This window comes from Monodelphis domestica, chromosome 5 (assembly GCF_027887165.1).
Source record: "Monodelphis domestica isolate mMonDom1 chromosome 5, mMonDom1.pri, whole genome shotgun sequence".
Lineage (NCBI taxonomy): Eukaryota > Metazoa > Chordata > Mammalia > Didelphimorphia > Didelphidae > Monodelphis > Monodelphis domestica.
In genome coordinates this window covers 208,253,109-208,268,239 of record NC_077231.1, presented here as the reverse complement: position 1 = coordinate 208,268,239, position 15,131 = coordinate 208,253,109, and the positions used below count along the sequence as shown (strand labels likewise).

The 15,131-nt window shown below is 41.9% G+C and overlaps 2 protein-coding genes across 4 annotated transcripts in view; one reads left to right on the top strand and one right to left on the bottom strand.

The window, feature by feature from the left end:
- Window positions 1-517: 517 nt before the first annotated feature.
- On the bottom strand, window positions 518-4,724 carry LOC100022062 (protein SPT2 homolog). Its single transcript, XM_016426176.2, has one exon. The coding sequence runs from the start codon at window positions 4,342-4,344 to the stop codon at window positions 2,158-2,160; it is 2,187 nt and encodes a 728-aa protein (XP_016281662.2). The 5' UTR covers window positions 4,345-4,724; the 3' UTR covers window positions 518-2,157.
- Window positions 4,725-4,790: 66 nt separating this feature from the next.
- The window catches only part of WDR91 (WD repeat domain 91), a 28,361-nt gene continuing 18,020 nt past the window's right edge, over window positions 4,791-15,131 (top strand). The window contains exons 1-6 of one of the 3 annotated variants that reach the window (XM_056799731.1): window positions 4,791-4,920; window positions 6,653-6,832; window positions 7,349-7,556; window positions 10,629-10,711; window positions 12,468-12,598; window positions 13,040-13,205. In XM_056799731.1, coding sequence (XP_056655709.1) covers window positions 4,909-4,920; window positions 6,653-6,832; window positions 7,349-7,556; window positions 10,629-10,711; window positions 12,468-12,598; window positions 13,040-13,205 — 780 coding nt within the window. In that variant the 5' untranslated portion in view covers window positions 4,791-4,908. Of the gene's footprint in view, window positions 5,007-5,089; window positions 5,224-6,652; window positions 6,833-7,348; window positions 7,557-10,628; window positions 10,712-12,467; window positions 12,599-13,039; window positions 13,206-15,131 lie in introns of those variants that run through there. The other 2 variants (XM_001367452.3, XM_056799730.1) reach the window with 2 other exon arrangements.

Here is a 15,131-nt window from a genome sequence, read left to right as displayed (position 1 = left end):
TGAGGAGGAGAAAACTCGGGAACTCCCTAGGGAAGCTGATGAGCGTCCCTTAGAGTAGATTGTACCAGAACCTCATTTGGAAGCTTGGAAGTAGGTAGGATAGCGGCAATTTAGAGATCGAAGGTAATCTTTGAAAGAACAGTTTAAGGAACTTGTTAGGTGTCAGAAGTCGGAGAGCAAAAATCTGTGGAGTGTGGTAAGGAATTCAGCTAAAGTCCATCCCTTTTTTTTCATTTTTTAAAAATTTATTACATTTTTTATTTCAAATTCATAGGAATAGCAGCCATTCTGAAATTATGAAGCCTACTCTATATTGTCAAATTATTATTTTAAGACCTCAGGATTCTCAAATACATAGGCCAGGGCAGATTCCTTTATTGCTGGCAACATTTGTGAAAAAGACACATTACAGGTTATTATTCTTTTTTTAAAAAAATATATTTTATTTGATAATTTCCAAGCATTATTCGTTAAAGACATAGATCATTTTCTTTTCCTCCCCCCCACCCCCCATAGCCGACGCGTAAGTCCACTGGGCATTAGATGTTTTCTTGATTTGAACCCATTGCTTTGTTGATAGTATTTGCATTAGAATGTTCATTTAGAGTCTATCCTCTGTCATGTCCCCTCAACCTCTGTATTCAGGCAGTTGCTTTTTCTCGGTGTTTCTGCTCCTATAGTTTATCCTTTGCTTATGAATGGTGTTTTTTTTTCTCCTGGATCCCTGAAAGTTGTTCAGGGACATTACACCGCCACTAATGGAGAAGTCCATTACGTTCGATTATACCACAGTGTATCAGTCTCTGTGTACAATGTTCTCCTGGTTCTGCTCCTCTCACTCTGCATCACTTCCTGGAGGTTGTTCCAGTCTCCATGGAACTTCTCCACTTTATTATTCCTTTTAGCACAATAGTATTCCATCACCAACATATACCACAGTTTGTTCAGCCATTCCCCAATTGAAGGGCATCCCCTCGTTTTCCAGTTTTGGGCCACCACAAAGAGCGCAGCTATGAATATTTTTGTACAAGTCTTTGTGTCCATTATCTCTTTGGGGTACAGACCCAGCAGTGCTATGGCTGGGTCAAAGGGTAGATATTCTTTTGTCGCCCTTTGGGCATAGTTCCAAATTGCCCTCCAGAATGGTTGGATCAGTTCACAACTCCACCAGCAGTGAATTAATGTCCCTACTTTGCCACACCCCCTCCAGCATTCATTACTTTCCTTTGCTGTTATGTTAGCCAATCTGCTAGGTGTGAGGTGATACCTCAGAGTTGTTTTGATTTGCATCTCTCTGATTATAAGAGATTTAGAACACTTCTTCATGTGCTTGTTAATAGTTTTGATTTCTTTATCTGAGAACTGCCTATCCATTTCCCTTGCCCATTTATCAATTGGAGAATGGCTTGATTTTTTGTACAATTGTTTTAGCTCATTATAAATATGAGTAATTAAACCTTTGTCAGAGGTTTCTATGAAGATTTTTTCCCAATTTGTTGTTTCCCTTCTGATTTTAGTTATATTGGTTTTGTTTGTACAAAAGCTTTTTAGTTTGATGTAGTCAAAATTATTTATTTTACATTTTGTGATTCTTTCTATATCTTGCTTGGTTTTAAAGCCTTTCCCCTCCCAAAGGTCTGACATGTATACTATTCTGTGTTTACCCAATTTACTTATGGTTTCCTTCTTTATGCTTACAGGTTATTATTCTTAAGAGAAGCCTATGACATGATCTTATTGGTGCAGGGAAGTGTCCTACCCATCTATCTGGGCAGTAACTATGGAAATAGAACAATAATCCTCACTTGATTTTTAAGTGTCAAATAAATAACGAGTGACTAGCTAATAATTGGTGAGTGGACCCCCTCCCCCCAATCAGTGTGCATAGCTCATCAGTATCATTGCTGGCATCTTTGAACAGCTATTTTCATATAAACATTCAAATGAATATTTCATCTCATCTGCATTACAGATTTAACCCTGGCAAGTATTAAAAATAAATACTTTCTGTTCAAACCACAGCCTTGTTTTCCAATGCTTCCTTTACATATCTCCTTCTCTAGTTCCCAAATAATATCCAAAGAGAGAAAGGGGTTTTTTCCAGTCTGTAGAGAGTTTTCAAGAAAGTGTTTTCTCCCAATGGTAAAAAAACTGTTACTAACGCAGTTTCATTTTCTTGGCTTTCTGGCATTTGAGCTCCTCCTCTTCACGTCTCATTTCTTCGAGGTCCTCTTGCATTCCAAGTCTCAAGCTCTTGGCTTCCTCTTTCTGTTGCTCTTTCCAACTGCTTTCCATGTAACGTAAAGCATAATCACTCTCATCTTTGTATTTATTATGGTCATATCCAAAGATTTCCCGGATATGTTTTGATATTTCTTCTTGAGGCTCTCCATCATCAATGAAGTCCTCCATTTCGGAATCATACTCCTCATCCTCATCTTCCTCAAGATAGCGTTTCCTGGCCATAGGGGGAAAAGGGTGCCTCTGGGCACCTTGTGGATATACTGCAGGTCTGTAGCCAGGTGGAGGGGGTCTCATTCCATTCACCATTCCATTGCTAGGTCGGCTGATGATATTCTTGGAAGAGATAGTTTCTGAAACAACTGTGCATCGGGGCTTCACAGAGGGGCCTGAGCCACTGACTGTCTGCTCAGGGCCACCTGAGCCACTGGCGGGTCTCCCAGGGCCACCTGAATTGCTAGAGAGTCTCCCAGAGCCACCTGAGCTGCTGGAGGGTCTCCCAGGGCCACCTGAGTTGCTGATGGGTCTCCCAGGGCCACCTGAACTAGGTTGCCCAGGGCCACTCAACCCACTAACAGGTCGTCCGACTGGGGTCACTGTCTGTCCTGTAGAACTTGTGCCACTGAGTGGCCGACCAGAGCTTCCTAAATTGCTTGTAGGATGCCCACGGCCACTTGATCCACTCACAAGTCGCCCACTGGGGCCTGAGCCACCAACCAAACGTTTGGATCCACTGATTTGCTGTTCGGGTCCTGAGATGGAGCTGCCACTGTGCTTCCTAGGGCTTGGGCTTTGGACTGGCCAAGCAGTCCCTACACCTGGCCGGCCTGAGGTTGAGTTAGAACTGTTCCCTGGCTGCTTGGCACCTGAATCTCTTGTCTTCTCATGTGGAGTAGAGACAACCCCAGACTTGGAATGGCTGGGATGGGAAGAAGGGGATTTGGAGGGCCTATGCCCATTAGATTTTTGAGTCCCATGAACCATAGTCTTTGAGATCCCTTTGCCCATAGAATGGGAGCTAGAGTGGGATTTCCCTGACCCATTGAGTAAGAGGCTGTGACTTTCACTTGGTGAGTGCTGGAAGGTGTCTCCAGAGCTTGCTTTGGTCCTCTCTCCTGGCTGGGACTTACTGGATGGCAGTCTCATAGTTTTCTCAGTAGTTGCAGAAGATCTAGATTTTTTCTCAGCACCTATATGGGTAAGGTGACGCCCTCTGGAAGAGGAATGCTTGTCCCCAGGACCTCTGTGTCTTTCACTAACACTCTCTTTTGAAGAAGGGACCTTTTTAGACATAGTTGGAGGAATTAGCCTTTTCTCTCTTTCAAGCATCTTTTTCTCTTTTCCTCTATCTATATTTTTGTGTTTCCGTTCTAAGAATTCTTTTTCTCTCAATTCTTCTGCAGTTCTGGGCCGCTCTTCTATTTTCTTTACTACCTTAATCTCCACAGGTTCATACTGCTTCTTCTCAGCCAGCCTGAGTAAGTCTGTGAAGTTCATGGGTGGAGGGGCACTTCTGAGGGGGGCCTTTGGTTTTGTTATAGTCTTCAGGGGTGCTTCCTGCTCCTCATACTCCTCATTCTCTGACTCTGTCTGACAATATTCCAAAGGTGGTTCTGTGTCATCTTCATTGGAACATTCTTGGTCTGCTTCTTGTCCTGTGGGTCCCTCAATTCCGTGTTTTTTCTTTGCTTTCTCTTCAAGAGGAATCCCATCATAACCATAGAAGTTGTCTTTTGTCCGCTTTGCCATGGCTCTTGCTTTCTTGTCATGTTTTAGCTCTATGCGTTTCTTCACCAACTCTTCTTTTTTCCTCTTTTCCTCTAAGGCTTTTTTCCTTAACTCTTCTTCTTTCCGCTTGAGGAAAGCCTGCACTGCTGCTGACTGGACACCCTTGACTTTGGGATCTCCTTTAGGAGGACTTACTGCCAAACTGTATCTTTTCGGGATGATGTTGAGTCCCTGTTTCTCAGACGCCACCGTCAGGATGTCCCGGAAGTCCATGGTACTAAATCTTGTGGCCGGGCAGGGCCAGGGCAGCACCGAGGCTCGCGGGCGCAGCCGGGCGCCTGGGCTGCTGCAGCTACCCTCTGCGCTCCCCCCCATCCCTGTTTTATGAAGTTTAAAAGAGAGAATGGATAGCTTAAGGAGATAACAAGATCAAAATAATCAATTATGGGCGTTTATTCAGCGGCACTGTGCCAAATCGCTGGGCATTTTTCCTCTAGGACAGGACATTTTTCTTTAGGAAGCTGAATTCCAAGGTCTGGAGTCTCGGTGCTCTTCTTTTGAGCTAAGCGGATGAGAGTGCAGGCGAATCTTGCAGGAATCCCAGCTCTCGTAATAAATGAATAAATAGCTTGAAACACTTTGAGGAAAGCCCTGCTTTTCAGAAGATGGGGCGGAGCCTGAGGCAGGAGGGGGCGTGTCACAATCGCGTCCCGAGAGAGACTTGCGGGCCTCAGACTTCGTCGGAAGGGGGCGGGTCCTGTCCCTGCTGCGTGCTGACGTCATGCGCCGCCTCACCGGCCCCCGCCCCTCCACCCCGGCGCGTGCCGGCTGCAGCCGCGGCGCCTCCCTCTCCTATACCTCTTGCGGCCTCCCTCCCGCCTTTGCGTTTCCCGCTCCAGGCTCGGGCTCCGGCGATGGCGGAGGCCGTGGAGCGCACGGATGAACTCGTCCGTGAGTACCTGCTCTTCCGCGGGTTCACGCACACGCTGCGACAACTGGACGCAGAGATCAAGGCTGATAAGGAGAAGGGGTTCCGGGTGAGGAGGCCGCCGCGGGCTCCGGGACCCCCTGGGAGGCGGGGGCGGGGGCCACTGGTGGACTGCCGGCCGCGGCCTCGGCCGGTATCTGTGGGCCAGCGACGGCAGAGCTTCTATGTGTGAGCTGAGGAGCCCCGGCTCTCAGACTTAGGAAGTTTGGTTTCTGCCGCGGCAGTGCTCGGGGATTCTGCTGCCGCCCTAGAGTGGCTGCATCTCGGTAAAGTGGTTCCTCTTGTCCCTGGTCCGTTGGCCTGTAGACATTTATTAAGTGCCTGCTGTATGCCCAGGCCCTCAGGAGGGAGGGGAGCCGCGGAGGGCTAATCCTGGTCGCCTTGGATCCCGGTGTAGTCAGTGGAGTGACATCGTTGGGTGACATTCCAAAAAGCAGAATCATAAATGCTGTCTTCACTGTGCAACATCATGCGACTGGTGTTTATTAAGCACCTGCGGTATGCGAGGCATTGGCCTAGGTGCCATGGACACCCGATCCCTGGCGTTTAACTTCTGCTTGCTAGCCCTACCCTGGAGATCTCCGATTTATCCTGTGTAGATCTTGTTTGTACATGGCTGGGGGGGGGAGGGGGCTGGGCTGGGGTTGACCTCAGTGACCTCTTGGGTCCTTTCCAGCCCTCCACCTGAGATGCTGTGATCTGTTTTCTCCATTGTACACTTCACAAGCACTAACTAGGCCAGGTTCTGGGCCAAATGCTGGGGAGGATACAGAAATTGGCAAAAAATGGCCCTTGTAGCCTAAGGGGCTCTGTAACCTCAGCATTTGACCCAGAGTCTGTCCTATACCAAGTGCTTGTGAAGTGTACAAAGGAGAAAATAGATCACAGCATCTCAGGTTGAGGGCTAGAAAGGACCCAGGAGGTGGCTGAGGCCACTGACATTCTCATTATACAGATGAGGAGACTCCTTTCTAGCATCCTCTCCACTCCACCAGTCTGCCTCTCACAAGAGGAAAGGAGGAGGTAGAGAACACTAACAATCAGGGGATTCAGTAAAGACTTCTGCTTGGAATGAACACATGAACTAAGCCTTGTGAAGAAAGATAAAAATTCTAAGGACATTGTTTTGGGCTCAGGCTACAAACAACCTGTGCAATGGCCTGAAATGGAATGCTCAGTTGAGTGAACAGCAAACAGGCCAGCTTGACTAGAATGCAGAGTAAATAAAGGAAGTAATGTGAAATGAGTTTAAAAAGGAAGGCTGCACTCAAAGAGTTAGTTCCCATCTTCTCAAAGATGCACCCAGAGGACTTAGGATAGAATTTTACAGCTGGAAAGGAATTAGTAATTATTGTCGGTTTACAGATAGTTCAGCAAATTACTCAAGTTTCCACTGCAAAGACTTTGGTGGAACCTGAACTAGAATTAAGGTCATCTCATTTTTCATTCATTGTTTGTCTCATGATGCTAAAGGCTGACTCACTGTGGGGTTAAATCAAATATCTAAAATGAATTAAATTTTTTAAATTAAATTATTCAATTTATAAGAGTGGCTGAAGCTTTTTATAAGTAAATGTTAACTTTTAGGGTGAAAGATTCAGGAAGTTTCTTTTGATGATGAGAAAGCTGAATTAATTGAAAAACTGTTTCCTGCTATTCCTGTCGACCTCCTTCTCTATCTCACTCTCTTCTCAGGTGGACAAGATTGTGGATCAGTTGCAACAATTAATGCAAGTTTATGACCTGGCAGCACTTCGGGATTATTGGAGCTACCTTGAGCGTCGTCTCTTCAGCCGATTGGAAGACGTCTATCGACCTACTGTCAACAAGCTTAAGACCAGCTTGTTCCGTTTTTATCTCATCTATACAATCCAGGTGTTTTAGGCATTAGGGGCTTTGCCTTAAAACAAGTATGATTTATTTTTCATAAAGATGAAATATCCTTATCAGATTGAACCACAAAAGAGGACCTTGAAAGTGACTATGAGACCATCAGTTTCTTTCTTTTCCTTAGCATTAGTGTAACACCTTAACTTCTCTCTCTGGCTCTTGTTTTTCTCTCCTCTTCAAGTTTCTAGGCTCTGATTCCTCCCACTTAATTATAAAGATTTTTCTTGACGCAAGAAACATACCCTTTTTCCCCCTGAAAATTAGAAATATCTACTGATTGTCATCTTGTTTTCCTTGGGTTTCTTTAAGCCACACTTAAAAACAGTGTCTGGACTCAGTGCCTTTGTGATATCTAGAGGAATGACTCTGAGGCCTTAGCTAGTAATTTGAATTATTAGGGATGGCTTCAGAATTGCTCTTTGATATGGAATATTTGCATTATATGGTATAGAAAAATCTAACTACTTGACTCTTTTCTTCTCTCTTTTGTGTCATTGGTAGACGAACAGAAATGATAAAGCTCAGGAATTCTTTGTGAAACAGGCCACTGAACTCCAGAACCAAGCAGAGTGGAAGGACTGGTTCATTCTACCTTTTCTCCCATCTCCAGACACCAACCCTACCTTTGCCACCTACTTTTCCAGGCAGTGGGCTGACACTTTCATCGTGTCCCTTCACAACTTCTTGAGTGTCTTGTTTCATTGCATGCATATCCTTTCACCTGTTTGGGAGTGGACAATGGGGAGGACTTTTTGGCATGATCACTCCTGTGGGCTCTCACTGAGTCACTCTGGACAATTTATTTTCAAAGTGCTTTATCATTGTAATATATAAAGTGTTATAGGAAGTACCTGACTCTCAATCCACTTAGCTACCTAGCTGCCCCAGAAACTGGTAGTTTAAACACAGGAAGCCGTTTTGGATTAAAATGTGGTTTTGGTAAAGGCTTTGTTCATCAAATAAATAAATGTTCATTAGTTCATAGATCTAGAGCTGAAAGGCCGTCTAGGCTAACCCCTTTATTTAATAGGTGAAGAAACTAAGGCCCAGGGTTGTTAGATGACTTGTCCAAAGTCACACAGTTAAGTATCTGAGGTAGGATTTGAACTCAGATCTTTTTGACTCTAACACTTTAACTACTTCATTAAGTTGCCTTAATGTTTTATAAATGCTTTGAAAAAACAAACAATGCTTTCACTTCTTAATGCTTTCTTTTATCCTGAATACCTCAATAATACCTTCTCTCACAACAGAGAAATATAATCAAGCAAAATAAATCAATAGGTTGGCTGTGTCTGATTATGTATGCTTTATTCCACACCTGTAAACTACTACCTTTCCCCTGAGAGGAAGGAAGCATGCTTCACCAGTAGTTTCCTGACATCATTGCATTCATGAAAGTTCGACAGCCTGTATTTTTATTTGCCAGTTGTCTTTCAGTGTTTTCTTTTACATTATTGCCATCTGTTTTGTTCTTCTGCTTCTGCTTGTTTAAGGTTTATCATAACTGAAGTTGTTAGGTGTCAGGATGTTAATAAGGGCCCTTTATTCCATACCAAAAAAAGTGATATGGGTGGATATCTGGAGGGTTGTGCAAGTTCAAGAATGTCTTGTCATTTTGTTGTTGTAAATCCTTTCCTGCTAAGGAAGGTTATGCCTATTCAGCTTGGAAAGCGGGAAGTAAATGGATGATCCTTTTCCCCCATCTGATAGATTTTTCACATTTCTCAGCAGACCAATTGGCCACATGCCTGCTGAGTCACAAGCGTCTAAGAACTCATCTAGTCAACTGTCTATTGTTAGCTGGCTAAGGCCTGGCTTTGGTGTATTTAGTTACTACTTTAGAAAAATGCTAACCTAGGCCTACAAATTTGTTTTTAAAAAATGATCACTATTAAAAAAAAATGTATGTCATTTGACAGAAATCTTAAATTTGGCTTTTTAATGTCTATTTTCTGCCCAACCAAACTTTTACGTTCTCCTAGGCAGGGTTCAGAAGGAAATTAGGCCAGATGTTAAGTATTAATATTAATAATAGCTGATATTTATACAGCATGTTACAGTTTATAATTTGCTTTGTATTCATTATTTCATTTGATCTATATCTGGTGAGTTGTAGATATTAGAAATATAATCCTATCATCATCTTGAATTCTCCTCGTTGGCTTGACTGAATAAAGAACATTGGCCTGAGGCTTTTAGAGAAATGCCCCCAAAACATACTGTGCATCATTTAGCAGAGGAGCAGCAGTAAGGTCCTAGTTGATTGTGATTTAACATGGCTATAGTAAATTAGAAGTCTGATTGAGACAAATAACTTGTTCTAATTTTTCTCTTGCTTAAAGGAGACAGGGGTGGTTCTCCTCGCAGAGTGAAATTTAGGGGAGGGGAGGGGAGATTAAAAGTTTTTGTCCAAGGCTTTCATTTTACGAAGTTCTTTAGGCACCTCTCAGAATTACTCTTAAGTGGCATTTATGCTTTATTGGACCTACAATTTCCAGAGGAAAGTAGTTGATATATTATAGAAAATACACCAAAGTGGAATAGGTGGTTATTTAGAAAATAGATAGAAGAAAAATATTAAATTGGCCTTGGATTTTTTTTTTAATCCCCAAAGAAAGGGAAAACCCCAAATGTCATCTTGTGTCCATTCATGTAGTCCCAACTCGGTTCAGAGATATTTTCCAGATTGATTGGGACTTTTCTATCAGGTGTATGAACCATCTTAAAATGAGGCAAGGCAGGGGGACAGTACTGATAAAGGAAACCATTGCTTGGTGTACATGGTAGAGAAAACTTGATTAGCTTCAAGAGAAAATTATTGAACTGTCAAATACAAGATTTGTGAACACCGACCACTGCCTGTTGGTCATAATCCCATGTGACCAACCTTTCCCAATTTCCTGGAGCTGAATTTAAGAGTAATTCTGACTGCCAGGCTGGTAGGGTCTAGTCTGGGTCCCAGCAGTATACTGTCTTGAAAGGTTTATTTTAGCTGGTTCCTGTACAGACTTGTTTTTAAATAGAATGGGTTTGTTAGTGTTCTTTTTTATTGTAGTACTCTTACTGGCTGCCCTGTGTCCAAAACAAGTGATTGCATGCAACAAAAGTACAAACGAAAAGGACCCAATAATAGTTCTCCATATTTTGTTATTGAGTAGACACAGGTTTCTTTTTTTTTTAATGATTTAAAAAAAATACTGTTTTTCAGACAGTTATGTTGGTACTTTTTTTTTAAAGTTAGGTCAATGTTGTCTTCCAAAATGTTAAAAAGCATCACTCACTTCTGCATTGAACTTATAGTGTCAACACAAAGGTGTGGAAAAATCCATCCTGAGCCAGTTCAATTATGTGTAAATTCATACTTTTTAATTTTTTATGCAATCCGATGAGTAGATGAGCTCAGATTTAAAATTCTTAAAAAAGCATGTTTATTGTAACAAGAATTGTTATGTATTAATACTTCATTTTTCAATAAAGATTGACTTGTGTTGCTTAAAAAAAATGTAATCCCCATTTTGCAGATGAAGAAACTGAGGCTCAGAGAAGGAAGTAACTTCTTTAAGATTATGTGGCTACATAGAGGCAGAGCTGGTATTCAGACCTAGGATTTATAGCTCCAAGTCCAGTATTCTTTGCTGTACTCCACCAGAGCTACTGTAGTCCAGTTTGTTAAATATTAAAAAAATAGCTGCCGTCTCCTTTACTGTGATATGCTATGAGGATGGAGGGATGGTTGGTAAACATTTTGCCGGCAGGCTTATTCTTTAACTTAGTGCACCAGTGCCAGTAATCCTGAACTTTGAGGCCGAGTGTCAGAGAACTTCTCAGGTACAAGAAGAAAACGAAGCTCTGCGTCAGAAGGTTAGTTCTGTTTCATTCTACTCAGTCTCACACATTTGAGAGCACTTCTGCTTTCTGGGATGAAATACAGCCGGGGGGCGGGGGGGGGGGGGGGGGACTGCGGCTCATGGCCTGTTGTCATGGAAACTGACCATATCAGCAGCTGGCAGAGTCTAAGGCCACTTCAGTATTTTTGTTTTCTGGGCACCCATAAATTTGGATTGTTGTCAGCTAAGGAAATCGCTTTAAATTTCTTTAGCTCAATCAAATAACCAGAATTGGACCATGTATGTCTCATATATGCTTGAGGCACAGAATAAGCAGATATCTGCAAGTCGGGTATTGGGGAAAAGACCAGTAATGACAAATTATTTAACCCTGAGGCCTTAAAAATCTTTAGGGTTTTTGGGAAACAGGAATTTTTGTAGGTGAAGTAACTTTAAAAAACCTCAAGAAACACTTTAGTTTCCTAACTTAAAAAACTTTTCCACCAGTGTGGTCTTTAATGAGTCTCCCTCAATTCCAGGGCTAGTTTTTCTGGACAAAAAAATACTGAGGAATGGAGTGGGCCTATTCAGTGCACTAGAGAGTAGATTGAGAAAATGGGAAAAAAGTTAGTGGACAGTCATCATTCTTGGCACTTGTGTTATGGAACAGGTAGAGGTCAGTCTTTTTGTACGTTGTACATTGAAGAAACGGAAGAATATTTTTAGGAGAGAATGAGCAAGGCTGTATCAAGGAAGAGGAGGAGGTCTTGATATATAAGCTTTGTTCTTTGGTGATATGTGTACCCTAACACTGCTTCCATTTAGGCCTTAAAAAACTAAATTTCAGCTGTGGAGTTGGTGAACCAAAAAGGAACTAGTTCTGATATTTGGCAGTAGAGTATTCTAAGACTTCTTCAGGACTCCAGAAGGAGTCTGCGTCATTGATATGACTATTCCCTTCCCTCTTATAGATCACACATCCTCCTAGCAGCCATTTTGGTCTTAGCTAAATGTTTTGAATCATGTTTAGCTTGTAAGGATCTGTGTTTGTTCTGTTGGCATAGCTTTTGGGGATCACTTCATGCCAGGGATCACAAGAGCTAATGTTTCTGTAGCATTTGGTTGTCTCCTTTTATTCTGTGAGATGTGTGCTCACTTTATAGCCGAGGAAGCCAAAGCTCAGAAAAGTGAGATAACATTTTCAGGGTTAAAGAACTAGGATGTCTCTGAGCTGGATTTGAACCCAAGACTTACTGATGTCCATTCTAGTACTCTAACTATTCTACTATCCTGCCTTTAATGAACTAGAATGATGACCTGTTCCAAATACCTATGGTTAAAGTGTTAGACCAATGGTATTCGTAAGTTCTTTTTGAGCATCTCTTATGGTTGGCTTCCTCCTTCCAGTTATGGTTTTTTCTCCAGTGGGAGTGTATTTGCTAACCACTTATCCTTCCCGTAGGATCCAATTTTGGGATCTGTTTGTGACCAAAAGGGGAATGTTAGGTTTTACAAATAGTAAAAGGTCTGCTTTTATATATGGAGTATACATACATATTATGTTATATATATATAGGTATAATTCCTTTTATACCACAGCATGGTATTAGATGTGCTCATTGACAGGATGGTAGTTGTATTGAGGTGGCAGACTTGTTTTTTTTAGCTCTCACTTAGAGCAGATGTAAGATGTTGAGCCAGGTTATAGATTTGATAAAGCTAGAAAGCATCATAGCTCTGAGGACAGATCAGGTGAGAATCTCTTCTAACTCAGTCCCATTCCTACGTAGCTTTTTGCATTGCAAGCAGAAATCCATCGGATGAAGAAAGAAGAGCAGCAGCTTGAGGAGGAAGAGGCAGCGGTTCAGCACAAACTCCCTCATTATGTGTCCAGCATGGACCGCCTGGGAGACTCCGAGCTGTGAGTGCTATTGGCATTTACACAGTTGTGGAGTTAGGTGGTTATCCCCTTTGGTTGTTCCCGCCGTGCATTATCTTATTCTCCCAGAATATGTTGGGACATGCACTGCCTTTCTTTCAGTTAGGAGTTCTTAGTACTGCTCTCTAATGTGGGGAGGCAGCCTGCATGTGGGTGTGGGAAGGTTTAGAGGAGAAAAGAGAAGATGGACACTTGAGTGATTTTGAGAAATAGCCAGTCAAGGCAGAGCTTTCTTGATGAAACTTCTTAGTTTCTTACCACTGAACTCTGTAAGAAGAGTGGAAAAGCTATGTCCTTCTTCCAGATGAGGAGCAGATTACATCACTACTGAAGAGTCACCCCAAGGAACTAATAGCTCTGTGGCCCAGCGGTGTGCCTTCCTCCTTCAGCTCTCTAACAGTGTTGGACTTCTCTTTGTGCCAGTGTCATGGTATGCAGCCAGAGGAGCACTTCACTTTCCCATTCCCCCAAGATGAGCTTCTTCTCTGCCCTGTTGCCCCAGAGTAAGAAGAGTCCCTCCAGGGTGTCGTCAGCTCCTGGTCCCCCTCAGGCACAGTCTTCTGGGAAGAAAGAATTAGCTAACAATCAGGTGAGTGTCTAATTTCTGCCTCCTATGCACTGGTTCCCAAATGCATCTCTGATATCTGATGGTATTTCAGAGATACCTGGTTACTTTTTTATATTTACATTTAGCTGCATGTTCTACATTAGAGCCAAGGTTTTTTTTTACCTTAAGTTTGTGTCTTTTCTTTTTTTCTTCTTGTGTTTTCCTTGATATTAGAATTGTAGGATTGGGATAAGTGATAAGGGTTTGACTGGAGTAGAGGAAGGTCTCCTATTCTCCTCCCATCCCAAGTCTTGAATTCTGACAGTGAGATCAGAGCTGTGTCATTGACTGTTGTGTGGCACTCTTACGTTTTGGCTGACTCTTGAGATTCACTGCTGCCTTTCAAGCTGGTTGAGACCAGTTGTAACTGACACATAATAGTCTTTGAAGGTTTCCTTTCCCTTTCTTTTTTTTTTTTTAATAAACTCTTACCTTCCATCTTGGAATCAATACTATGTATTGGTTCCAAGGCAGAAAGTAGTAAGGGCTAGGCACTGGGGGTCAGGTGACTTGCCCAGGGTCACACAGCTGGGGGAAGTGTCTGAATCCAGATTTGAACCCAGGACCTTCTGTTTCTAGGCCTGGCTCTCCATCCACTCAGCCACACAGCTGCCCAGCTGCCCCCTTCCTTTCCCTTTCTAACATGGTAGTGAGCAGTCTACAGTACCTGTAACTAAAGAGTGAATCTGAAAATCTGTGAAAATGTAGACACATAAAATCAAAGTCTACTGGGAAATAAATGATTCTTAATAGTAGGCCCTAAAACTGGAGAGAGTGTTCCTCCTTTAAACTAGCAAGTTTTTGCTGATTCTGCTCAGGATTTTCACCTTTTCAACTCCTGAAAGCTTGCAAGATACTTGCTTCTAATGCCCACTACCATCAATAATTATATGTGGCATAAATAGGGAATAATTAACAGAGAAAATGGCACTAGAATTAAGAGGGGTTGGGGAAGGCTTCCTGTAGAAAGTGAGATTTTAGTGGAGGTTAAGAAAACTAGAAAGGTCAGTAGTCGTAGCAGAGAATCAGATAATTTTCCAGGCATTGGGGTGGCAGCCAGAGAGAATACTTGGAACTGAGAGCTGGAAGGTAATTTATATAATTTATGGTTTGGGGGTTTATCACAGATGGAGTTATAGAGTTTCATTATTTCTTATTCCCGATTACCAATTCATCTTTGTCTAGTCACTTCCACTGGTCTATTTCTCTTTTAATCAGTACTAAATAGTTTTGATAACTGCTATTTTACCATATGCAATAGTAGACCTTTTCTTCCAAAGTCACAACTTTTTGGAAGAATAATTAAAAATACCATTTGTTCTCCTATTCTCTTTAGTTTCTTATTCATTATTTAGATTCATGGAATTTAAAGCTGGGAAGGACATTAAAAATCTTTTAACCACTTTATTTAACAAAGGAGTAACCTCAGGTCCAGGAAGATTAAATAATTTGGTCTGGTAACATAAGCTTTAAATCTAGATCCTCAGATACCCTCCCTTCCTTACACCATTGCTTTTTCTAATTTACCATGCTATCTTTGTATCTTTAGAGAAATATTTTTAATTTCTTCTGATTCTTTTGCCATATAAATAGGACAAATGAGTAGCAATTAGTGAATTTGAGTGTTTGCAGATTCTTCATCTTAGAAATCTCACTTAGTTCTAGTTAGCCATAGTAGAATCTTTGCCTTTTAAATCTTAAACTGAATAAAGTCCTTTAAGTATCCATAAGTTTCTTATAAGAATTCCAGATATCACATAATCATTTTAAATGCCACAGTTTTCACTAATATTATCCTACACAGGTATATATACTTTGCAAAGACCATGGAATATGCCATGATACTCCATGGGGTCTGTTTACTACCTTAATGTCTTCTTAGTAAACTAAGGTCATTATTCTCAATTT